Source organism: Dromiciops gliroides, chromosome 5 (assembly GCF_019393635.1).
Source record: "Dromiciops gliroides isolate mDroGli1 chromosome 5, mDroGli1.pri, whole genome shotgun sequence".
In the NCBI taxonomy this organism is placed as follows: Eukaryota; Metazoa; Chordata; class Mammalia; order Microbiotheria; family Microbiotheriidae; genus Dromiciops; species Dromiciops gliroides.
The window spans coordinates 149,361,787-149,389,205 of record NC_057865.1 but is presented as its reverse complement, the minus strand read 5'-3'; the positions used below and the strand labels follow the sequence as shown (position 1 = coordinate 149,389,205).

Below are 27,419 nucleotides of genomic sequence, written 5' to 3'. Positions count from 1 at the left end.
ACCTTACTACATGTGAGCTCCTCACTAACAATGTACAGACCTAGTGTGTGGAAGAGGAGAGTACCACTTTCTGCTTGTTCTAGAATTACTGTTCTTTCTATACCTCCTCCATAAATCTCTCTGAGGGGCAATTTTCTATAACCACTGGTCTTGCTAAATGACCTTAATATGTGCCCTTTGCTAAACATGAATTAAAGCTGATTGATGACAGGGAGCACACTGGGGAGGCTCAGAAGCAACAGTACTAGAAACCTCAGCCCCTCAAGGTTACCCCCAGACTGCTGAGATGAGAAATCGTCATTGCCTGCTGAGGAGCCAAAGGACTAGTGACAGCGTGAGCTAGGGAAGTGGTCCCAGAGGGATTATTACATAAAAAAGAGAGGGGCGGAAGGAAGTAATTCAGGAAAACTAACCAAAACATTGACCAAGTTTGTGAGCATATACAATGGTCTTCAACCACAGCCCCCCACCTCTGCAAAGAAAAGAGGGAGGCACATTTTTTTTTTTTGCAGGGCAATGAGGGTCAAGTGACTTGCCCAGGGTCACACAGCTAGTAAGTGTCAAGTGTCTGAGGCTGGATTTGAACTCAGGTCCTCCTGAATCCAGGGCCGGTGCTTTACCACTGCACCATCTAGCTGCCCGGAGGCACATTTTTTAAAGAAATCTCTTCTTGAAATCTAGTTTGAGTCAGCATAATTAAATTTAAATGATGTTCATCTCACTCTGTCTTAGACCAAGTCCATAAAAGTTTGCAAAGTGCTTTCCTCACTACAACATGGTTAAATATAATCTCAATTTTATAGGCTGAACTAATGCTGAATGGGATTTGCTGATAAATGTTTGGCAACAGGCTCTCAAAGAAAATTGCGCACAGCACACTTTTAAATTTAATCTGCATTATTAACATTTTTCATCACTTGAGTACAGACAAATCAACATAACAATAAATCAAGCCCTGATCTGTAGTATTTGCCAATTCCTGAGGTATAAATGTTCACACTGAAAATTTAACCACCAGTTCTCATAAGCTGGCTGCAGCACACCACCAGTCAGAGGTAAAGTAATTTGTCACAACTTAGTATGTGTCTGAGACATTAAGTGAACTGAGGACTTTTGAATTAAAGAATGCCTTTTCTGCTGTATTCTGCTGCTGTGTCCTGACATTCTGTGCACAGAGATATATTTTTGTGTAAATATCAAATATATATATATATATATATAATACAATGCACAGTTTGTATATATAAAACAGGTCACAATACATGTATATATATATATATAAAACATATGCATTCACAAATGCATACATGCATTCATATATAAACACTTCATGCAGCTTATACATGTGTACAGCTATCTCTTTCTCTCCCTTCCTTCCTTCCTTCCTTCCCGTCCTACGCTATAGCCCTTTGCCCTGCTAGAACAAATATTTGTTTGAGCTCCTGAAGGTACTCCTCTACCCTGTCAAATAGGGAGCTACTCTGAGGAGATAGGAGGACACGGTCAAGCAGACAATTTGCTCTACTAGGTAAGACACCATGAAACCATCTTGATTTGGCATATAAAAAAACTTGCACTGAGCCAAGAACTTTGGAAGGTATGCTGCCCACTCAGCAACATATTCTCAAGGGTTCTGAATGCAATCTGTGGCCAAGGATGCTGACTCTCAGATACTATCTAAGCCAACAGTTTGCTTCCTTCAAAGAAGCAATGGCACTTTCCAAGGTAGCCAGTTCCTGGGATGCCTGGGTCAACTATGCCTGCAATTTCTCTGTCCCTGCTGAAGAGTTTGTAGGATGGTAAACTGCTCCTTCATTGTCAGCTCTGGGCCATTTCTCTTGGTAAGTTGGGCAGTGCTATCATATTCTACTTGGATGGAGCTGCCATCTACTTGTGGTTGGCAAAAGGGGGAGAGGGGAATCCAAGCCTTGGCGGAAGGTCAGGGTCTCATCTGGGAGCAAAGCAAGAGTAAATTGAAAGGCTGAGCTGGGCCAAAGCAGAGTTTCTTTGAGGGCTCAAGGCAAGTGGGAAACTGCAGGAATAGAGACATAGGCCAGCACTGGACCGGATGCAAAGGGCATCAGGGAGTTGGCTATCTGATTTTACAGTGGCTGCTTCTGTTTCCTGCCAACCATCCTGTGCTAATATGTAGGTGTGACCACGGACCAAGCCCTTTATGCCCCCTGCTCCTGAATTAGAGGCACAAATTCAAACAAAGACTTAGATACTGGGTCAGGAGAATGACAATTGTCTTGTGTCCATGTCTCTCCCTCCCCTCCCCTCCCTAGCCTCCAACCTCTCTTTTGTGAACGGTGGCTCCTAGCAACCTCACAACCTAGATGTTGTTCTGGATTCCTCACTATTTCTCACCCCCCCTCCCCCATATATCCAAGCTACTGTCAAGGCCTGTTGACGTCACCCTTTCACCATCCCTCCTATACACCTCCTTTCCTCTGACACTGCCACCACCCTGGTGCAGGTCCCCATTAACTCAGGCTTGGACCGTGGGTCTGCCCGCCTCAAATCTCAAACCCATCTTCTGTTTAGCCACCAAATGATCTCCTTAAAGCTTAGGCCTGACCATGCCACTCCCTTACTCATGAAACACCAGTGGCTCCCCATCACCTCCAGGATCAAATACAGAATACTCTATTTGGTGTTTGGGGCTCTTCTTCCTCTAATCCTCCCTGCCCCTGACCTTTCCAATCTTCTTACACCTCACTCCCGGTGAAGTCCTCTCCAATCCAGTGACACCGGCCCCCTGGCTGCTCCACAAACAAGACACCCCCTCTCTGTGTTTCAGGCATTTTTCCGGCTGTTCCCTATGCCAATGACACTGTCTTTCCTCACCTCCACCCCCTGGCTTCCCAAGCTTCCTTCAAGTTCCAACTAAAATGCTGCCTTCTACAAAGAAGAACAGTCATCCTTGGGCCACATGCAGTCTGCAACATCCCCAAGGGCAGCCCAAGCCAGATTAAAATGTAATTGGGAAACATTGAACAAAACAAATAAAAATATAAAAAAGCACAGATAACACGGCCTTTTAAAACGGTCGATATGCAGCCTATAGAGAGCCTTAGCATGGCTTAGCAGTCCCATTTTTATTCTTTTGACACCGATGTTCTACAGAAAGCCTTTCCCAACCCTGCTTAGTTCTCATTCCTTTCATCCATCAATTATTTCCCACTTTCCTGTATATAGCTTGTCTGTACATATTTATTTGTTCATATTCTCCCCCTTAGACTGTGCGCTCCCTGAGGTCAGGGACTTGTCTTTTGCCTCTTTTTGCCTGGCACATACTGGTACATGTTTATTGGCTGACAAGTCACTGGAAGGCTAGGTCTGTGTTAGCAGGGTATTTCAGATAGAACCCAGGTTACATATCTGATGGATTGTTCTGACACTGCACCATTATGCCAGGGCCATGGTTCAGGCCCACAATGTCAAAATTTAGTGGTGTGGTGAGAACCAATCCAGGAATATATTAATAAGGTTGTACCCTATGATGCACAAGCTAGAAAATCAGTTGGTTATCCTTAAAACTACTTTGCTCGGGGCAGCTAGGTGGTGCAGTGGATAGAGCACCAGCCCTGGAGTCAGAAGGACCTGAGTTCAAATCCGGCCTCAGACACTTAACACTTACTAGCTGTGTGACCCTGGGCAAGTCACTTAACCCCAATTGCCTCACTAAAAAAAAATACAAAAACAAACAAACAAACAAACAAAAAAACTACTTTGCTCACAGTGATTTTCAATCTGTTTGGTGACATGACATACATACCTATTCAACCTATACTGCGTGTGGAACTCTCTTTCTTTTGCTGCATTATATTCATTTTGATACTTAAGAAGTTGTTCTCTCATCTTGGAGACCTCGGTGCTAATTCCATCTGGAAACTTGTCGGCGTTCTCCAGGTGTCGTTGTTGCTGTTCTATTTCTACAGTGAATCTTTTGGCATCCTGCAGCAGTTGGAGTTCGGACTCTTGGGTGCTGTATTTATATAAAAAGAAAAAAGAGTTACACAATCAGGCCCAAATACCTGCACCAGAGTGGGAAGGAATCTATATCTACAGCTGTGCCGGATTCTTTCCCTCTTGGGTTTCCAACTCTCTTGTTTGCTATAGAGCCCGGAGCTACCTCAGTCTTATTGCTATCACTGCACCTGGCAATCACCTATTTGTTCTGAATTATGTTATGGGAAAATTCCTATTCCTCTTAATTCAGCCTAGAAAGGCCTAGTGTTCTTCAAAAGGAAAATTTTCTAGGACCTAAGAGAAAACAAGTCAAACCAAAGCCTTCATTCTTGTCTTGGTCCTTAGCACTTAAATGAAGAAAGCATTTTCCTATCAGGTTCTCAAAGATCTCTGCCCTGGGCTATCCTGCAGCGTTTTTGCAGGATCTTCTCTGGGAATTTTCCTATGGTTTGGGGTCTCTAGGATGGCCATCATTACTCCTGATCCACTGCTGTATGACTTACTTTGCTGAAAGCATATTCATTAGTTGGTTGTTAAGGCTGGTTCTCATCTTGGCTAAAACTTGGCTTGCATGATCTCTAAATTTCCTTCCATATTTATCATCCTACGGTGTGTTTTTTTTACATAGTATTCTAAGCTAGCATCTGGGATCTTGTCTCCACAATCTGGCGCCAACCAACCTTTCCAGATTTATTTCATATTATCCTTCACTTTCTCCATGTTGCAAACTAACTAGACTATTAGCTATTTCCTAAACTCAGCATTCCATCTTCACATAGCCTAGGCCCCAGGCCTAGACTGCCTTCTCTCCTCTCCTCAGTTCAGGGGCCACCTCCTCTGCAAAGTCTTTTCTGATCCCCCGATTGTTATTACACTCTCCCTGCTCAGAAGATCTTCTATTTGTGTGTGTGTGTGTGTGTGTGTGTGTGTGTGTGTGTGTTTGAATCCATTTGAGTAGAGTGTGAGCTCCTTGTATCCTTCCTAGCACTTAGAACAGTGCTGTACATGTAACTGATGCTTAATATTTTGCGGGGTTGAGCTGAGACTCATTATACAGCCTGGATGGTAGAAATCATTTTCCCCTGGGCCCTTTGCATCATAAGATCTCTTTTTAAGGACCAGAAGCAGACCAGAAGCCTTCTTCCTTTAAAGTCTATGATCACTTTTGGGCTGCCCGTTAACTTTCTCTTTCCTTACTCAGCAATGCCTCCCCTTTTTCAGCTTGTTTTAGGGCATAAATAACATGCCCTTAACCCAATGACTAACAAAACTTTTCCTATGTCACGTTTCCAGCTTGGGCCTAGCTTCTTTTACTTTGATGACTCATCACTCAGGTCCCCAGAGAAATGGAATCTGTGATTTCCATGTTTACAGTTTTACAATAGCCAAATAGTTTAAATGTAAAGTAACAATGGGCATAATTTCCACCAAGGGAAGATAAGGGTCATCCCTTTACATGCTAGGTGCATGTAACCTCTAAATTTCTTGGTTTAACTTCAAAGTTACTCTTTAATGTTAACACAGAAACCCCCTAATTTACAAACAAATTATGGCACATAAGTTTCTATGTGAATTGTTTGGAATCTGAAACACATTTTGCCCATAGAAGTAATGTTACAGATGGTACTTGGGCAGACCAAGCCAGCCCATCTGGCATAAACCCATTTAAATGTAATGTATCTGAAGTGTATTAATAGCACTATAGGGCCTAACCATCCTATGTAATGATGCATTCAGAGTTCTCACTTGGCAAGTTTGGAACACTTTCTCTCTAAGCAACAAGAATGGTGTTTTCCCACCCTTCCTCATTCCCTTCTATGTGTCCAACCTGCTGGAGCGTAGGAGCAGAAATTCTACCGGTTTTGAACCATTGGCAGGGATTCCCAAGACTCTTGGGACTTAAAGTCTTGACGACACCACCATCCAAAGCTGAGGATAGGAAAGAGGAGGGAGGGGAGGAGGAGGAGCTTGATGAGGAATGGGAGGGTAATGAAGTTTTCCCTTCTGTCTGTTCCTTTCCCCTTTTATGCCAACAGTAATTGGGGTTAAGAAAGAAGAAAAGCACTGGGAGATGGTGAGGAATGATGGTGGAGATCTTGGCAGTGGCTACATGGTAGATGATCAGTGTTGAAGGAAAGTAGGAGGTCGAGAAAATCGCTCCCAGAATCAGAGAAGGCAGGGGAGAGAGCTCCTGCCACCATATGTCAGCAATTTATCCATGGACTCTCTTCAAGAATTGCCAAGGCCTTAAAAATATAATGGATGATGTTATTTTTTTATGGCCTGCCGGTTCTAAAAACAATATTTAAAATTTTGTTTTTTTATTTAGGTGAATGTTATCACCAAAACACAAAAAAATATTTTTTTGCTTAAATTAATATATAATCAAGTAAAACTTTATACTTATTAGGGAAGAAGAACTGAAGGCCACACTCCTATACTCACCACAGTTTCAGAGAGTAAGCACTAAATAAACACATGATGTGTGGTTGTTATGGCTTTGTAAACCTTTTAGAATTTTCTATGTTTTGAGGCTCCAAAAAATAGGAGCAATCTACAAATTTGAATATACCTTTTTACTTTTCTCTCCTATTACATTTTCTCCTTCTCCTTCTCCTCTCCTTCTCCTTCTCCTTCTCCTTCTCCTTCTCCTTCTCCTTCTCCTTCTCCTTCTCCTTCTCCTTCTCCTTCTCCTTCTCCTTCTCCTTCTCCTTCTCCTTCTCCTTCTTCTTCTTCTTCTTCTTCTTCTTCTTCTTCTTCTTCTTCAATTGGGGCTAAGTGACTTGCCCAGGGTCACATAGCTAGTAAGTGTTAAGTGTCTGAGACTGGATTTGAACTCGGGCCAGGTTCTGAATTCAGGGCCAGTGCTCTATCCATTCACCACCTAGCTGCCCCTCTCCTACTACATTTTCAGGTCAGGAGAGGGTCTAGTTTTATTTCTGTATTACTAGAACCTAGACACAAATCATTCTACATTGAATTTGGAATAAATGTTTGCTGAATTTTGAAAGTTCTGACTATAACACATTATTCTCTCTCTCTCCCTTTGCCACTTCTACATCTTCTCAATGACTTATATTCCCTTCTGCCCTAAGCGTTTTAGCTTCATTTCCCTTCCTTTCTTGACCCTAGAGTCAATCTAGTTAATCAGTTCAAATTTATAGTATAATCTTGAATTCCTAATCACCTCACTAATAACAACAAGCATGTACATGTATAATATATTTTAGTTTTTCCAAAACACTTTAAAAATATCTCATTTGATACTCCAACAATTTTATACACCTAGGTACTATTCCATTTTGCATTTGAAGAAACTGAAGCAGACAGAGGTTAAGTGACTTGTCCAGGTACCCACAGCTAGTAAGTATCTGAAGCCAGATTTTAAATTGGGTACAATTTTTTTTTTTTTTTTAGTGAGGCAATTGGGGTTAAGTGACTTGCCCAGGGTCACACAGATAGTGTTAAGTGTCTGAGGTTGGATTTGAACTCAGGTACTCCTGACTCCAGGGCCGGTGCTCTATCCACTGCGCCACCTAGCTGCCCCCAAATTGGGTACAATTTAATTCCTTTGCTCTTACTAATTTACTATTAAATGGCACTGAAGAAAGTCATATTGCATATTTATATCTCAACTGGGCCCTTAAGTCTATTACATTTCTCCAGCAGCTGTTCCAAACAATCTATTATCTCCTTCAACCTCCCACTCCACTCCCTCCACCCCACCCTCTCAGCAGAAGACCTTAGTTCATACTTGACTGAAAAAAAAAAATGAGGTTACTCATTGTTAACTTCCTCTTTTCCCCTTCTCTATATCTCAGACTTTCCTGATCTCATTCCTCGTTCTCACCTCCTTTACTCTAGCCTGTGATAAAGAAGCTCTTCTCCTCATGAAAGCCCATCCCTTTACTTATACCCAGAGAGCCCATCCCCTCCCAGCTCCTTCATTAGGTTGCCTCCACAATCATCCCCCTCTTAATTTTTAATCTCTCCCTACTTATTGACTTCTTTCCTGCTACTTCCTCAACCTGCTCTTCTCTCCCATCACCAAAAAACCTCCTTCACTTGACTTTACTATCCCCTTAAGCTATGGTCCTTAGATTTCTCCTTCCTTTTACCATTGAACTCCCAGAAAAACAAACACACACCAACCACAAAAAACCCCACTATCTATATTCCTTACCTCCACTTCCTATTTATATTCACTTTAACTATGGAAATGTCTTTGCAAGACTTTGACTTCAACGATCATCATCTCTATGCAATTATACAGATGACTCATAGATCTATCTATCCAACCCTGTTTTTTCTTCTGTCCTTCATCACCAGCTTGTTACTAGACATTTCCCAGGAGACTTCTCATAGCATCTCAAACCCAACATGTCTTTATCAACTCATCTATCCCTCAAAACCAACCCCTCCTCCTAACTTCCCTATTTTCATGAGGTCGCCATTGTTTCAGTTCCTCAGGTCTCCAAACTCTGTCATCTTAACCCTTTACTTTCCTCCACAGCCACCCCCAATATCCAATCACTCACCAAGTATTGTTTCTTTCTCCACAGAATGTCTTATATCCATCCCCTTCTTTACACTCACACAGCTTCCATCCTAATATTCAGGTCCTCATTACCCCTCTCCTGGACTATAAGAGCCTAACTGATTAGCTCTGTCTCCCATCTCTTCCTTCTCCAATTCCAACTCCACATAACTGTTAGAGCAAAAGCACCGGTGTCTATGTCACTCCCCTGCCCAAGAAGCTCCACTCACTTTCTATTACCTGTAGAAAAAACCACCACAGTCCTATGTTGGGCATTTAAAGCCCTTTCCATCCAGGGTTACTGGCCATCACTAACCTTTGCACTCTCTATATTCCAACTCAACTGGCTGCCTTGCTATTCCATCTCCCACTTTTTGCCTTTGGGGTTTTCTTGGCAAAGATATGGGATTGGTTCACCATTTCCTTCTCCAGTGGATCTAGTGGATCCATTCCATCACACAATGAGAGGTTAAGTGACAGCTAGGAAGTGTCTGAGGCTAGATTTGAACTCAGGTTTTCCTGAGTTCAAGAGAGCACTGAGCCACTAACCTAGAATCCTGAGACTCAAAGTTCACTTCTAGTTACACCATCTACATGAAGCCTTTTATGAACTACCCAGCTTCTTGTCTTTGCCTAATACCCAAATTTCCTCATATTTACTTTGTATATATTTTACATATTGTTCTATGTGGTGTTTCCCTTGATAGAAGGGACTGTATTATACCCAGCACATAGTAGGTGCTTAATGAATGCTTGTTTTAAATTGTTTTCAATACTTGAACCAATTGACTCATTAACTGAATTCTTGTTTATTCAGTGTTAACACACAAATGAAAAACATTAATTTACATATTCCCAACATTAAAATGTATATATATATGTATATGTGTGTGTATATACATATACATAAATACATATATATACATATATATATGTATATATATATATAGCTTCTGGCAAGTTTTAAAAAGGAAACATGCAACATTTCCCTTCAATCAATAATTATTTATTGATGTTCTACTATAAGATTAGTACTGTGCTAGAGCCTCTGGGCCCTATTGAGAAATAGAGAACAAAGGTCTTTGCTTTCAAGAATAACAGTCTACTTCCTCCCCTAGGATGTTGCTTTTTTGTTTTGTTTTGTGTTGTTTTTAAATAGTAGGAAGTGTTTTGAAAGCTTCAAGATGTGTGATTTTTTCCCCTTCCTTTGGACAAAGTATAAAGACTATTTAAATGATTTTTTAAAACTGCCCTATGTGTAGTTGTTGGTGCAGATGATTCTCTTGTCTGAGGTTTTGAGTTAACTCTGGCAGCAGAGATCAATTTACCTGAATAAATTACCTCTTGCCTTTTTAAAAGAGTAGCAACGTTAACTCCTAAAAGTTGAGAAATTATGTTAGCTTGGCAGTATATTCCATGGAATTTGTAAGTGACATACCTTATCACAATATCATGCAGTAAAGTATACTTTGCTTTCAACTCAGCCATTCTGGTCCCAGGTATTTTTCCAGCAGCAAATAACTAGTACAGGGAGAAAATGTCATTATTAAACATGATGCTTTTAAGCGGAATGGATTCAGTTTATTCGTTTAACAAACATTTATTCATTGTCTAATGGCTTCCAAGAGTTTGGGGGAATACAGAAATTACATAAATCATAGCCCTACCCTCACGTTCCTGATGGTGTAGGAGAATAAGACACAAGCACAGATAACTGTAATATACAACATTTCATGATTAGCTGCATTAGAAATTTGAGAAACAAAGTACTCAATGTTAGTCATGTTCTAGTACCCTTAGAAGTGATTCTTATAGTTTAATTTAATTTAATTAATTAATTAGGGATAAGATGCTTAGGGTATACATTGTATTTTTTTTAATTTAAAAAGTTTTTTATTGATGTTTTTTATTTCTTACATCACCATTGTATCTCATGTATCCTTCTCCTACCACTCCCCTCCACCTTTTCGAGTATCATCCCATATAACAAATAGTGTGGAGGATTTTTTAGAGAGGAAAAAAAATCAGTAGTATTTTCAACACATTGAGAAAGTCCAAAACCATATGCAATGTGTAACACCCACCCTTTCTACCTCAGCCAAGGGGTAGGTTGGGTGTGTCTTCTCATAGCTCTTCATTCGAATCCCACTTGATCTTCATAATTTTGGTATATTGACTTGATTTTTTGGTGTGTCATTCTTTCTATTTACATTGTTATGGTCACTGTGTATATCATTTTCTTGGCTCTGCTTTCTTTACTCTGTATAAGTTCACATACATCTTTCCATGCTTCTTGTATTCATCCTATACATCACATATATAATTTCTTAGAGTATTGTAGTAGTCCAAATAAATTCATGTATAACAATTTGTTTAGTCATTCTCCAATTGATGGGCATCTACTCTGTTTCCAATTCTTAGCTATCACAAAAAAGGAATGCTATAAATATTTTGGAGTACACAAGACTTTAGTACATACACTTTAGAAGCCACTAGGAACATCGATTTAACTGGAATGGGGATTGGGGGCTGGTAGTTATATAGCCATTAGTAATGGTCACTAAAGCACCTAAGAGATTTGACTAATTCTGTCCAAGTGCCAATGGAAATCAGATTTCACAGTGCACTAACAGAGGTTAAGTGATTTGCTCAGGGTCACACAAATTTGAGACCAAATTTGAACTCGGGTCTTCCTGACTCCAGGCCTGGCATTCTATCCACTGCGCCACACACCTGTTCTAGAAGACATAAAGATGCTCCCTGACTCTGGGTAATTGTGTGTCCAGAGGTTCTTGAGACATAAAACACAGATAAGCCTAAGAGGAAGGCAATTCCAGGTGTGGCACCTTATTGCAAGAGCTAAGAGCTTTGCAGAGACAACTGTGACCATTAGCCAGACCAAGAGAGGATATTTTGAAATTTTGAGATTGCTTCTGCCAGTGTAGAGGGGGCCTGGGATAAGCAGAGTGCTCTGAATGGCAGGAAGGATGTACACCAGGAGATGGACATGATTTTATTTTCTCATGGGGTGACACTACACCAGCAGAAGACAACTGAGTAAATTTCATGGACGAGACTCCTGTTTTATAGCAGACTCTGATATGGAAGATTCTGACCCGTGGATTTTAAGGAACACTGGGGGAACAAGCAACATTGAAAATAAAGTGGTAGCTTTGCAGGTAGAAGACTCCAGTGACATATTTTCCTTGGAAAGATTTGTGTCAGCCATTTCTTAAAGAGACCATGCAAGAGTCAGTCAGTCATCAATTTTCTCCTTTCTGTAGTGTCAGCAGAGGCTTCTCAGCCATATCTTCCCTGCCTCTCACTCCTTTGGTATTACAAGACACCGCTCTTCATGAATCACACAATAGGTGGTGAGCTAAGGAAGCACGCTGGCAGTTTCTCATGCCAACAGGGAAGGCAGAAATGCTAAAGAATCGTTTGCTCTTCCCTTCCATTTCTACAGGTCCATCAAGGCATTTATTCACAAGAATCCATGAAGAACACTGACAGGACAACACATTTTATATTTAATTATTGTTTCCACATGAACCTGAAACAATTAGGTCAAAAGAATATGCAAAATAGTTTTAGTTCCATTTTTGTTTGCATGATGGGTTCAAGTTATGAAGTCTATTAAAAGTAATCTGATTTAAAATATTTTAGCATATTGTACACATAAGCTATAAAGACTTAAAAAAGAGACTTTTCTGTGAACTTGTAAGTCTCCTTAGGCAGATATGAATGGCTCAGAAAACCGATCTCAGTTCTTATAGCTAAAATAATTGTGTTTTAACAAAATAACAGTAACATGGAAAAAATGGTGCATTAACAAGCAGATAGAGAACCAAATTTATCATGCTTTAAAAATGTATGATGTATGAGATATATCATAAAATCTAATATGAAATGGTCAAAGAGCATACACATAACTAAAGTTAAATAGAATGTCAGAAGGTCAAAAATATGAGATCATAATTGATGCTTGAGTTCCTAAACTGACTTGTTATTAATTGTGACTTGAAGAAAAATTAATGTTAAAAGTTTAGTAAGTCATGGCAATAATACTCATGATTTCATAGTTGCCATGAGAGGATATGGAAAAATTTCCAGAGATTCAAATTCCAGGACATTCCAAGGAAAGAAGTTGTTCAGTAAATACTTTATCAACATGAATTCTGTAAAAGAGTCAGTGTGAGACTACCCTAAGGAACATCAGGGTATTTTCCTTTTTGCTTGTGATATAACCTTTACCTCCTCGAGTTAAAGCATAAATTCAGCTTACCCCACCCTTTAAATTACCCACTGACTTGACATCTTCTTGAAAATTACTTGATGAGGTCACAAGCAGAAGAAAATGTTTCTTAGTCCCAAATCCTTACATTAAAACCAGCCTTGCAGATGAAAATGAATTTGTTCATTGATTCACTGTGATATATATATATATATATATATATATATATATATATATATATTTAGAAGCCCCTTTTTCACACATCTAAAACAAGGGGTTTAAACTTAAAAGGTTAAGAAAGGATTGATGTAAAGATAGATATAGTTGATGGAGTTTAGGGAGCATAACTAATGAGCAGCATGAAAGAGTAGCATGGTCGTGTAAGAATAATATGAAAAGACATAAATCTCAATATGAATAACAACAGAAAGGCGTGTCTTTTAAAGGTATGCTGGGGAAAGAGCAGGATCAGGTGCCATTGCTCAGAGTAGATGGAACAATTTTTTAAAAATTATTGACATTGCAGCTAAGATGGTAACACGAAAGGTTCTTAGCAGAAGCCAGCTCCCCTGACAAATAGCCCGGCAAGGATTCACAGGAAGCAGTGATTAATAAAAACCAAAGGGAAACACCAGTAAGTTGCTCCAGCCATCCCAGGACTTTACAAGATGACTGTTAGAAGCCTGCAGGTACTCTGAATGGGAGATTCCAAGGGCAGAGCAAAACCAGCTGGAGCTCTGGGAAATGGTACCTGAAGTCAGCAGCCTCTTGGCCTTGGCTTGTTGCTGCAGCTAATGACAAAGCTAGCTTCTAGTATAGAACTGACCAAGGAGGCTCAGACAGATCTTTCCACTAAGCATTTGATCGATCAGAATGGATGGAAGTACTGAAGCAAGAGATAAAAAATGAACTTGGAACTCTTGGGGGGGGGCGGGGGAGAACAATGATAAGAACATAAATAGCTTAGAAGAAAAAGTGGACAATCTTACCAGTATAGTGGACTCCCTGAAAAATAATATTATTTCACTTTAAAAGACATAAGGAAATTATTAGAAACTATTTTATCTAATTGTATGACAACAAAACTAATTAATTGATAAATATTTACAAAAATATTAAATGCCCAGAATAAGAAAAAAAACATTTAAATAACTCAGATTCAGAAAAAGAAATTGAATAAGCCATAAATGAACTGTCAAAGAGGGGAATTCAGCTGTATTCTTTTCATGTTACATGTAGAGAATTGGTTAGTTAGGGATATCACATATTAAGAAGCACATTAATAATCTGGAAAGCTCCAGAGGGTAAGCAAGATGGCATCCTATCATACAAAGATTAGTTAAAAGGAGAAGTTTTATATTGAGAGAGCAGGGATGCTTACCTTAGAGAAAAAAAAAAGTTTGGGGAGTACATGATAGATATCTACCAGCAAGTATCTGAAGGGCTATCATATGGAAGAAACATTGAACTTGTTCTTTTTGGAGGAGCAATGGATAGAAGCTAAGTGGGAGATTTCTAAATGATATTGACAAAGTATCAAAAGAAAAAAGCTCCCTACCAAATGCAACTCTTTTTTTTTTTGAGTGGGGCAATGAGGGTTAAGTGACTTGCCCAGGGTCACATAGCTAGTAAATGTCAAATGTCTGAAGTCGGATTTGAACTCAGGTCCTCCTGAATCCAAGGCCAGTGCTTTATCTACTGCACCACCTAACTGCCCCCTAAATGCAGTTAGAAGCAAAGCAAGCTGTCTTGATTTGTAGTAGGTTCTCTTTCATTAAAAATTTTTGACTATACATGGAATTTTAATATTACATGACTTTCATAAACTTATCATCTTGAGAATTTTTTACTTGGAAAGCAATTCTTTTTTTTCTTATTTTAATCAAAAAAGTTTTTTATTATTTTCCAGTTACATGTAAAGATAATTTTCATCATTTGTTTTCATAAGATTTTTAGTTCCAAATTTTTCTCCCTTCCTCCTTCCCTCTCCCTTCCCCAAGACAGAAAGAAATCTGATATAGGTTATATATGTACAATCACATTAAACATATTTATGCATTAGTCATGTTGTGAAAGAAGAATCAGAACACAAAGTAAAAACCTCAAAAAAAGAAAAGAAAAGAAAAGAAACTCCCAAAAGTAGAAACAGTATGGTTCAATCTGCATTCAGAATCCACAGTTCTTTTTTCTGGATGTGGAGAACATTTTCCATCCTGAGTTCTTTGGAATTGTCTTGGATCATTGTACTGCTGAGAAAAGCCAAGTCTATCACAGTTGATCATCACACAATGTTGCTGTTACTGTGTACAATGTTCTCCTGGTTTGAAAGCAGTTATTTTCAACATAAAGGCCCGATAACTCAGCAGATCAGCAGAGAGTATTACAAAATATATAGTTCCTCACAAATATGAGAAAAGGTAGTGAAACAAATGCTATGATGGATTTCTTGGTAATGTGAAGTTTACTCGTTTATTCTCATCTAACTTTATGCACACAATGCAGACTCCCACTGGAATTCTAAGGAAAAGCAGATTCTTCAAAGAAATGCCAAATGATTATACAAGACTTCTCGAGAGGAGGTTACAAAAGGTATAAAAAAAAGAAAACAAAACAAAACAAAATAAAAAGCATTGCATGAACTAATTTTTTTTTCATTTGTTTCAGTCATGTCCAACCCTTTGTGACTGCATTTGGGGTTTTCTTGGCAATGATACTAGACTGGTTTGTCATTTCCCTCTCCAGCTCATTTTACAGATGAGGAAACTGAATCAAACAAGGTTAAGTGACTTGTCCAGGGTCAAAAAACTAATGTCCGGGTTCAGATTTGAACTCAGAAAGATGTCTTTCTAACTCCAGACTCAGTGCTCTATCCACTGTCATCCAAATGAACTAATGGCATTGGCCAAAAGAAGTAGCCTGATTCATACTTTCTAGAAACAACATTGTATCAGGAGAAATTTTGAGTGAAAGACTTTTTAGAATTTCTTCGTCAATTAGTATAGCTTATAACAAGAAGGGCAAGTGATGACTTGGAGTCTTCCTAAGCAGAAACATTTCTTTTAAAAATGAATGACATGGGGCAGCTAGATGGCGCAGTGGATAGAGCACCAACCCTGGAGTCAGGAGTACCTGAGTTCAAATCCAGCCTCAGGCACTTAACACTTACTAGCTGTGTGACCCTGGGCAAGTCACTTAACCCCAATTGCCTCACTAAAAAAAAAAAAAGAATGACATGTGGCAGCTAGGTGGTGCAGTGGTTAAAGCACCAGCCCTGGATTCAGGAGAACCTGAGTTTAAATGTGGCCTCAGACACTTGACACTTACTAGCTGTGTGACCCCGGGCAAGTCACTTAACCCTCACTGCCCCACCCAAAAGGAAAACAAAACAAAACAAAACAAAAATGAATGACAGCTATAAGTTTAATTTGGACAGTGATGCCCAAGAATTTTTAGATGCTAAATCTTTGAGGGGCCACCATATTTCATTCATATTTGCCAAATCGTTGTGGTTTTAAATGGTTTAAAAGCTTTTCTAAAAGAGGTTATAAGGGTAAAAAAGAATGGTAGTCTCATAAAAATCACGTGAAGCACAGGGGAAGAGTTAAGGAATGTTTGAGTCCAACCATGAACATTTTCCTAAGTGAAATGCAGCTGTTTTTTTGTTTTAGATAGAAACTGACATGTCCCCACTGATGGGATTCAGTGATGTTAAATCCAGTGTTATAACTCTGTTATTATGTAGTGAAGATAACCTAAAACTCTTCAGAATTTTGTTTATTATCATATTTGCTGTACACGAATGCACTTCTTTATGACTTTGCCCATTAATGCTCCATAAAATCACCCTAGTCCTATCCTCATGCCTCAAGGTGGCATGGAGGTGACCCCAGGTACTTGGGGGCTAGGCTGGTGGAGAGCGTGCTCTGGCAGCTTCTGCCATGTCAGAAAGGCGGTCTCTATTCAAGCTAAGTACAAAGAGGCTCATCACCCCTCGATTAGCCACTTGGTGAGGAATTCTTTGTCAATCTATGAAAGAAAAAAAATGAAAACAGTCCTCATTCCTGTGTGGTTTCTTTTCCTTCTGCAGTGACTGGCAGAGTGGTGGGTCTGGGGTTACTCATAATCGTAGTCCAACTATAAACATTAGCTTTGTTACAGGTACTCTGAAGATGAGATCTTTTTCCAATGATCAATGAGGGGACACATCCATCTTGTTCTTGCTACAAACAAAGCTAGAATGTAAAAAGGAAGTGGTTGCCTAATGGGAAAAAAATGGCCCAGATAAGAAAACGAGAGAGGTGGCTATTGTGGTTTTATCTTGTATCAACAGCAACAAGAAACAGTTCACAGTATTTGCATGCCAGGCACTGAGTAAAGAACCTGGAATTCAAATGCAAGCCAAAGGATAGTTCTTCCCTCAAGGAGTTTCCATTCTAATGGGGGAAGACAACTCATAAAAGGAAAATGAAAGGCAGGCTGTGGGGAAGGGAAGAAGCGATGTACATGGGGCAATAGTGGAGACGTCTAGAGAGCCAGGAGCAGAGCTGGGAGAGGAGTAAAGGAGTCAGTGTAGTTGGGCTGAGGTCTTCCTCAAACCGGAGCTTGCAGGAGGAACTAGGTGGCCACAAGGGACATCTAGAGTGGTTAGGCAGCTAAGGCATGATGGAGACAGCAAGAGGGTCAGAAGGAGAGCTGGGAGAGGTGTTCAAGAGACATCTGGCCATTTTGTGTCATAGTGCTCATGATATGTTTGTGCAAAAAGAACACCTTGGAACTAATCTGTCTACGCACCCAACATTTGCTGCAGAGGGTGCAGAGCAGGGATTCTTAACCCTAGGGTACGTGAACTTTTAAAAAAATATTTTGATAACTCTATCCCAATGTATTTGGTTTCTTCTGTAACATTATGTATTTTATTTTATACAGTTGAAAATATTCTGAAAAGGGGTCCATAGGTTTTACCATACTGCCAAAAGCATCCAAAAAAGAAGGTTAAAACCCCCTAATCTAGAGGTAGAACAATTCTCAAAAGAACTCAGTAACATAATCCAAGATGGTTTGATAAACAGTGACTTAAATACAAAGGTGGGTACAAGGAAAGAAGATGAAAAGCACAGTAGAAAACATGGTTCAGGAACAATGAATAAGAGAGGCCAAAGATTTGCATACTACAAAGAGCCTCAGATTATGAATTTTTTTTTCAAAAAAAGAAGAGGTGCTAGACATGATGAGAACCAAATAATATCAACACACACACAGAGAAACCAATTATATATATATATTTTTTTAATTTTTATTTTTGAGTGAGGCAATTGGGGTTAAGTGACTTGCCCAGGGTCACAAAGCTAGTTAAGTGTTAAGTGTCTGAGGCCGGATTTGAACTCAGGTACTCCTGACTACAGAGCCGGTGCTCTATCCACTGTGCCACCTAGCTGTGCCGAAACCAATTATATATATATATATATATATATATATGTATGTATGTATGTATATATATGTATGTATATATTTGTATATATGTATGTATATATTTGTATATGTGTGTGTATATATATATGTATATATGTGTGTGTATATATATATATATATATATATTTGTTTGTTTTGTTTTGTTTTTGTTTTTGCAGGCAATGGGGGTTAAGTGACTTGCCCAGGGTCACACAGCTAGTAAGTGTCAAGTGTCTGAGGCCGGATTTGAACTCAGGTACTCCTGAATCCAGGGCTGGTGCTTTAACCACTGCGCCATCTAGCTGCCCCGAAACCAATTATATTTTGACAGCAAATGACTCAGTACTGTTACTGGAGGTCATTGTTGAATCAGCTCTCTTGCTCTGCCAGACTACTGGTTTATTAGAAGAATGAGAAAAAAGTGGCATGCAATTAAAAAAGATACTATAATTTGACATATTTGAGCAACTTACTGATATCAAAAAAGGAAGGAACGGATAGAAGAAAGGGCATCAAAATAATTTCATATAGCAGTTTAGCTGGTAACATTCATCTCTCAACCATTCACCCTTCTTCTGCACCCTTGATTTAAACCACTGAGTAGAACTACTGCTCTGGGGTCATGCTGTCCTAACCGGTCAGTTAACCAGTGCAAACACACCACTATACATAGTAGCTGCTGACTGTAGATCATGACTCATGTCCCATATTATCATCTGTCCCCCTCCCCACCCAGTAGGTCTCCTTGCCATCTACTCTGCTGATAAATTTGTACCCTCTCCCAACCTTTCCTCTGAGAACACTGATTTAATCATTCATTCACTCATTCATTCATTCATGTAACTCAATTGTCAAAATGAAGATACCAAAAGAACCTAAAAACAGCTTCATCTGGCAAATACCTGATCTGACAGGGATGTATGTCAACCACGGGCAATGTAGTTTTTTAATATAAACGTGTTGACAAAATTATACAAAGAAGTCTGGCACGACACTATGGCAATTCTGCCACATAGAAGAGAGACATAGTTGAAAACACACTTAAAGAGAGCTTGATAATAGATTCAGAACATCCTGAGAAATTTGAGGATAAAACCAGAAGATGGACAATGAGTAGAAGAAAGATGGAAAAGTTCTGTAAAAAATGTTTTATGATAAACTCTTGTCACAATCAAGGGACCGAGTCAAAACTAGAAACTACAGCACCTAGTAAAATTTCAGTTAAGCCTGTCTAGATGTGTGGGGGAAAGGTCTAAGTTACAATCACTCTTGTGCATGGCAGAAGTAGACTGGAGACAAAAATCATGAGACTGATGGTGGAGGTAAGGGTTAGGATGCTGGAAGAGGACAAGAATTGTGATAAAGAAGAAGAAAAGTCCAGGTACTGAACTTACTGGGAAAGAAGTAGAGTGACCTGGAAGTTCATAATCTATAGCAACAAAAATCTACACAGACTGAAGTGAACTTTAAAGGAAGACATATGGTTGAGGAATGATGATGGCAGAGGGAGGGTCTGAAAGTGGCAGTAGGGATCTTGGTCTATAGTAAATACTTTATGGGTATACTGAGGAGGAAGAACCAGAGGACACCAAGAGATATGTTATCCTTGGGAGAAAGCTAGGTTTTAGATTAGAGGATCTGCCATAGTTTTACAGATAAAAAGGACCATAGAAATAATCTAGTGTAGGGCTTCTTAAACTTTTCCCACTTTCGACCCCCTTTTGCCTGAGAACTTTTTATGTGACCCTGGGTTTATAAGTATGTATATGTTGCCAAATTTTTCTCAACTCCCACATTCAGTTACACAATCCCTACAGTTTAAGCAGCTTTGATCTAGTCCAACCTCTCAGTTTACAGAAAAGGTACAAGGCCCAGAGAGACAAAGTGATTTTTCCAGGGTCACAAGGGATAGTTAGTAGGGGAGGGAGGATTTGAATTTGGGCTCTTTGATTCCAAATCTAGCAATCTTTATACTCTTGGAGTGGTAGCCCAAGGCCCTGCAAAAAGGGGCATAGGAAAGATGGGCAAGACAGCTGGGTGGCCAGTGCTGAGAAATATGAAATATGCCCCTGTGAGAAGGAATCACATTTTCAGAGTTTTGGCATCTGGGACATATATCCCGTCTGTTACCCTGTACAATATCTATGTCTGATGTTTGGACTCTAACATTACAACTTCTGAGTAAGTGGAAATACTACTGAATAAAATAAAGATAAGAAAAGCAGCTGGACTGTATTCAGAAGGTCTCCATATTGAAATCAAACCACCTTGAATGCAATAAAGGATCAATTCTTAGGTTATTTGGAAGGAGTAGGAAAAATCTCAGTTCTTAATATTTTTAAAAATTTTAATTTTATTTAAAAAATAAACATTTTTATTTATAGTTTTGAGTTCCACATTTTATCTTTCCTTTCCTTGCTCCCCTCACCTCTCTCCAAGGCTGTAAGCAATCAGATGTGGGTTATACATATGCAATTATGTAAAACATTGCCATATTAGTCATTTTGTATGAGAAAACGCGAATAAAAGAAAAAATGAAAGAATTAAAGTGAAAAATAGCATGCTTCAGTCTGTATTCGATCAATATCAGTTCTTTTTTAGATAGAATGTTTCATCATCAGTCCTTTGGGATTGTCTTGGATCATTGTATTGCTTAAAATAGTTGTCATTCAAAGTTCTTCATCAAATAATACTGCTGTCACTGTGCACAATGTTCTCTTGGTTCTGCTCACTTCACTATAAATCAGTTCATACAAGTCTTTTCAGGCTTTTTTGAAATCATCCTGTTTGTCATTTCTTATAGCACAATAATATTCCATCACCATCATATACCACAATTTGTTTAGCCATTCCCTAATTGATGGCCATTCCTCTGATTTCCAATTCTTAACTACCACAAAAAAGCTGCTATACATATTTTTGTACAAATGGGTCTTTTTCTCTTTTGGGGGATGTCTTTGGGATATAAAACTACCAGTGGTATTGATGGATCAAAGGGCATTATGCACAGTTCTAGAGCCCTTTGGGCAAAGTTCCAAATTGCTCTCCAGAATGGTTGGATCTTTTCACAACTCCACCAACAGTGGATTAGCGTCCCAGTTTTCCCACATTGCCTCCAACATGCAATATTATTCTTTTTTGTTAATATTTGCCACTCTGATAGGTTTGCCACTCAGAGTTATTTTAATTTGCATTTCTCTGATCAGTAGTGAACTAGATCATTTTTTCATATGATTATAGATAGTTTTGATTTATTTATCTAACCATTTATCAATTGGGGAATGACTTGTATTTTTATAAATTTGATTCAGTTCTCTATATAATTGAGAAATGAGGAAGGGAGACCAATGAGGAGGCTATTTCAGTAACCTAGGTGAAAGGTGATGAGGGCCTGAACCCCAGAGTGTAAGTGGAGAAAAGGAGTCAAGTTTGAGAGATGTGGAGGTAGAGATGGCAAAACTTGGCAATATACTGGATATGTTGGACGAAGAAAGGTAAGACTTTGGAGGACAAGTTTGGGGAACCGGAAGGATAACTATCTTCAACAGAAATAGGGAAGTGTGAAGGAGGACTGGTTTGGGGAAAAAGATAATGTTTGGCATTTAAAGTTCTTCACAATCTGGCCCTTTCCTACCCTTCTAGCCTCTTAATAGCTCACCCCTCCATTCTGTAATACAGTAACACTTGCCTTCTTACTTTCCTGACCCATGATTCTCCTTCTCCCCAGTCGGACTTTTTTCCTGGCTGTACTTAATGCTTAAAATGTTTTCCCTCCTTGACTCTGTGTCCTAGTTTCCTTTCAAGATTCAATTCAAAATCCCACATTCTACAGGGTGGGACGAAAGTCACAAGGGAGTTTCAGTATTTAATAACTCCTTTATTTTTTGTTTTTAATTTATAATGCTATATAGCATTATATACAATATATCTAGGGAATGAATTTACATGACATGTGAAAAATCAAGTCTCATAAATGGCGAAAAATAAAGATGAAAATAATTTTCAGAAAGTTATGAAAACATCATGATTTTGGCCCACTCTCTGTAAGAGGTCTTTTCCCTAGCCCTCATTAATACTAGTGCCTTTTCTCCTGAGATCACTTCCCCTTTACACTATGTCTATTTTGTATGTGCATGCTGTCTTCCCCCTTAGATAGGGAGCTCCCTAAGGGCAGGGACTGTGGTTTTGCCCTTCTTTGTATCTTCAGCACTTAGCACAATGCCAGGCACATGGTAAAACAAAATAAAAGCTTATTAATTGACTGATTGACTAACCCTCTTGCGGCTATTCCCCATGGTACCAGAGTTCTGGAGCTGAAGTCTGAATGACCTTTTCTTGGGAAGTCATAGAGAGAATTCTTCAAATACTGGTGGAAAAAGATAGTCTGGTGGGGGTAGTGTTGGGGTGTCCTTTGCAACTTTGAGACTTCATGACTTGTGGAAACAGATCAAACTATTCAGTCAGTTGTGCTGAATGTGGTTTGATCACGAGAGATGATAATGCTGGTTTAGCAACAGAAAAATGAGCTGTGACCTATAATGGAATAAGATTGATTTCCTTGTGTGGTTAATAAACTGGCTCTGCAGGCAACTCTAAAAGAGCTGATATGTTACTAAGCCAAATGGAGCATAATCTATCAGGTCCTCACATTTTAATGCTTGGAATGCAGGGCAGGAGGAGGGCAGCTTATCACCAACTCCTCTAAGTGCTCAGAGGCATTGAGGTGATAGAGCAGGGTGACAACATCTCAGGGGACAACTCTCCTCTGGCTCTGATGCTATTTCAGCATATTTTTATTTCCTATAATCTGTCAGGCACAAAACTGCTTCATTTGAGGACCACAAAAACTGCTCAGCACAAAAAGGGTTTGCACCTCTGGTGTATATGTACCCATATGTGTATATGTACATAGTATGTATGTGTATACACACATATATACTTATACCCAGAGAGACAAGGGAGGAAGAGAAAGAGAGGGAGGGAGAGAGGGAGTTCTTCACTGTTTGAAGATGCTGCTGCTGACAGTGTTATTTCTTTCTTTCTTTTTTTTTTTTTTGGTGAGGCAATTGGGGTTAAGTGACTTGCCCAGGGTCACACAGCTAGTAAGTGTTAAGTGTCTGAGGCCAGATTTGAACTCAGGTCCTCCTGAATCCAGGGCTGGTGCTCTATCCACTGTGCCACCTAGCTGCCCCTAGAGTTATTTCTTCAGTAGCCTATGACTACTTGATTTATTTCTAGTACAGTAATAGATCTAATAGTATTAGCTATGCAGTAGTGCCCTTCTATTTCCACTTCCAGAATCCAGTATTGTGAAAGACAATGACACTCAATTTTTTTTTTCAGAGTGAAGTTTATTGTAAAGCTATTCTTTTTTTTAAAAGAACAGAAACTCAAGATTTCAACTTGAACTTCTCCATTGATACTTAGGAATAGAAGATGAGGATGTTTTGAGTTCCACTCTTGATAACTTTTCAATTTGCCTAGGAAAATGCTCACTGGGTCTAAAGTCTAATCTCGAAGGAAGACCTTTGGACAAATTACTTAACTTTGTGTTCCACAATTATTAGAATAAAAGTAGTTATTGAAAAAGTTAGTAATAATAATAGCTAGCATTTGTATAGAGCTTTAAAGTTTGCAAAATTCCTTCCTCATATTATCCCACTTGTTTCTCACAACAACCCTGTGAAGGAGTTGCTTTTATTACCATCCCTGTTTTACAGAGGAGGAAACTGAGGCTGAGAGAAGCTATTAAGTGACTCACCCAGGGTCACACAAGTAGTTAGTGTCTGAGATAGAATTTGAAATCAGATCTTCCTGACTCCACGTTTAGCACTATATCCACTATACAAGGGCTTCTTAAACTTTTTTCATTCATGACCCCTTTTTTGCCCAAGAAATTTTTACACAATCCTGTGACAGGATACACAGTGCAAAATGCACATGTTGTATGTTCAGAACCAAAGCTGCAGTGACCACCACATTCGGTTATGTGACAGTCATGACCCATAGTTTAAGAAGCTAGGCACTATACTACCTCACTGACTGGGTTCTCATATTGACTCAACTCCTTTTGTGATGTTGGAAGACTCGTTTTCTCTCTTTGGATCTCATTTTCCTTTCCTATAAAATTGGATGCCATGATTCCATGATATATTTACATATAAAATTAAATCTATGAGTTTTGTCCCAATAGATGTAAGTATCAGCTTTCAAAAGAAATAGACATTCCTATGTATATTTTAATGTTTAACAGACAAACAGCAAATATAGATTTGTTTCTGAAAATCGGGATATGGAGTTGGACTTATTATTCTGTACACTGCCTTATGAACATTCACCTTATGAAATGTCTTGCACAGAGGAATGGTCAGCCTTGCAACACTGTCCAAAAGGCACTGAAGTCTTTCTTGTCATTGCTACTTTTTGTGTCACTGGAACTCTCCTGCACTTTCACTAAAGCCCCCACCCATAATTGCTAAGGGCTTCCTTGCAGACTCCAGGATCCCAAATCCCTTTTACACTGCTTACGCCCTCTGGATCCTGCCTTTGTTGTTCAGTCATTCAGTCATGTCCAACTCTTTGTGACCCTGTGGGTCCATGGCCAGGTTTTCTTGGCAAAGATTAGCATGGTTCGACCTTTCCTTCTCCAGTGGATTAAGGCAAACAGAGGTTAAATGATTTTCCCTGGGTGACACAAAAGTGTCTGAGGCCAGATTTGAACTCAGGTCCTTCTGACTCTTAAGTCCAGTAGTCTATACACTGAGCCACTTAGCTGTCTCCTAGGAAAACAGAGGTTATGTTATTTACCCAAGGTCACACAGCTGGTAAGTGCTTCAGGCTGAATTTGAACTCAGGGCTTCCTGACTCCAAGCCTGGTGCTCTATCCATGGAGCCATCTAGCTGCCCCTGACTAAATGTTTAAACGTTCCTTGTTTATGATTTTCCTTTCAGTATTAAACATAAGATTTAGCAGCCCTCCTGGATTTTTAATTTATTTTTTAAACATTTACATGTCATTAGCTCTATTTCCTTATTCCCTTGTCAAGCTGATATACATACCCACCTTGCCAATCCCCAACACTGGGTCAATTCTACTGTTTATTGACTTTATCTGTTTTAGCTCCCAAGCTGCTGAGTGTTTCTGGAAAAGTCAGGAAACCAAATGCGTGATGACCTCAACTGGGACTTCAACACTGCTTAACTTCTCAGAATGAGAGGCCACAGTATGATGTGTTAGAAAGAGTATTGGGTGCTCTAGGCATAGGGAACAAGTAGAGAAAAATGAGCATTTAAAAAATTATTTTATTTTAGACTGCAATTGGAAGGTGTTATGGTGTCAAATGAGACCAGGAACCCTTGATATAACTTTTGCATAACAATTGAATGCTTAAGTATTGATATCTGTTGAATTACTGTCTCCATTAAGAAGGTGATAAAAAACAAAAGCAACCACAAGAAACCAGCAATTATTAAATGCCTCCTATGCACCAGGCACTGTGTTAAGTGTTATGATAACAAAGAAAGGCAAACAAACAAAAATATCCCTGGGATACTGGTGTCTAGAACAAATTATAGGGGCCCATCTGTAATAATTTATTTTCCTTTTAAGAAGGCCTAGACTTAATGTGACCAAATCCAGACAGCTTGTTTGAGATTCTTATGGTAAAGCAAGGCAAGAAACATTTATTAAGAAATTGTTATCTTTATACATAAAGAACCTATATCAGATTTCTTTCTGTCTTGGCAGCGTAGGGAAGGGAGGGAGGGAAGAAAACTTGGAACTAGAAATCTTATAAAAACAAATGTTGAGGGAGCAGCTAGGTGGTGCAGTGGATAAAGCACTGGCCCTAGATTCAGGAGGACCTGAGTTCAAATCCAGCCTCAGACACTTGACACTAGCTGTGTGACCTTAGGCAAGTCACGTAACCCTCATTGTCTCACAAATGAATGAATGAATGAATAAATAAAAACATGTTGAAAATTATATATATATATTTAGTGAGGCAATTGGGGTTAAATGACTTGCCCAGTCACACAGCTAGTAAGTGTTAAATGTCTGAGGCTGGATTTGAACTCAGGTCGTCCTGACTCCAGGGCCGGTGCTCTATCCACTACGCCACCTAGCTGCCCCCAAAATAAAAAAAAATAAATAAAGAGTATATCATGATGGGGGAGAAAAAGAAATTATTATGTTTCAGGCCAAATCCAAGCAAAAAGAAAGACCTTTGCCTTCAAAGAACTTAAATTCTAATGGGGAAAGACAGCACCTACTTGCATTTTCTATTTCTTATGGTTGCTGTGGAAAAAAAAAGTGTTTTGTAAACCTTAAAGCACTCAATAAATATGTTATTATTATTTTGTTATGGTAGCAGGGCTTCTGATTTCACTAATGAGGAAACTGGTTAGGAAATCCCCTTTACCAATGCAGAGTGGCAACACTTCTGCAGCTCACTACTTAGGAGAGATGTCTGGTGCATTTGGAGCTTAAGGGGTTTGATCACTGTGACAGGCAGTATATGGGTGGGATTGGAAACCCTTTCTTCTGAGGCCAGCTCTTATCCACTATATCACACTGCCTCTCTAGCTATCATTAACAGTCAAATTCTAAATTTCTTCAGAATTCCCTGTTGAGAGAGCTGGCCCTAGAGTCAGGAAGAACTAGAATCAAGTCCTGCTTCCAAAACATTATTGGCTGTATGCCTCTGGCTAAGGCTCTAAGTCACAGGACAAGTTGGTGGGAAGAATAGCAGTGCAATCACAGGTTGGGATAAAAACCAAACATTCATTAGCCCTTATTATTTATTTAATAAGCTATTCTACAAGTTCTTCAGAGAACAATGGCGTACTCAAGCCATTAACGTGGTTTTCCAGGAAAGTCATTCTTTGTGATCTCAAAGAAGTTGCTTGGTTGAGTCACAGTTTGGGGGTTAGTAGTGACAATTGTATACTCAGATATATGTTCAGAGATGGAACTAGGGTGGAGTCATAGAAGTTTTGTCCTAGGGTGTGAAATTTAAAGGGTTCATGACAGGACTTTTAAGGAAAAAAAAGGTTAGGACCACTTGAGCAGTGACAGGGTGAAAGCTTGAAAGGTAGAAGAGCTCAGCTGTTTCTCTTGCTCTTTATTACAGGGTTCCTGGGGTAAGAGTAGAGAGGAAGGGCTAGGGGCCAACTGTACCTATGCTCCTGGCTAGCCTCAGGGTGGGGAGGCAGCCCTATCTCTGG

At 39.3% G+C, this 27,419-nt stretch overlaps 1 protein-coding gene across 2 annotated transcripts in view; it reads right to left on the bottom strand.

The window, feature by feature from the left end:
• CCDC146 (coiled-coil domain containing 146) overlaps positions 1-27,419 on the bottom strand; it is a 176,210-nt gene that overhangs the window by 87,977 nt on the left and 60,814 nt on the right. For both annotated transcript variants that reach the window (XM_043969178.1, XM_043969179.1), the window contains 2 exons: positions 9,951-10,033; positions 3,782-3,991 (listed from right to left, as the gene is read on the bottom strand). In XM_043969178.1, the coding sequence (XP_043825113.1) occupies positions 3,782-3,991; positions 9,951-10,033 (293 nt within the window). The remainder of the gene's footprint in view (positions 1-3,781; positions 3,992-9,950; positions 10,034-27,419) is intronic.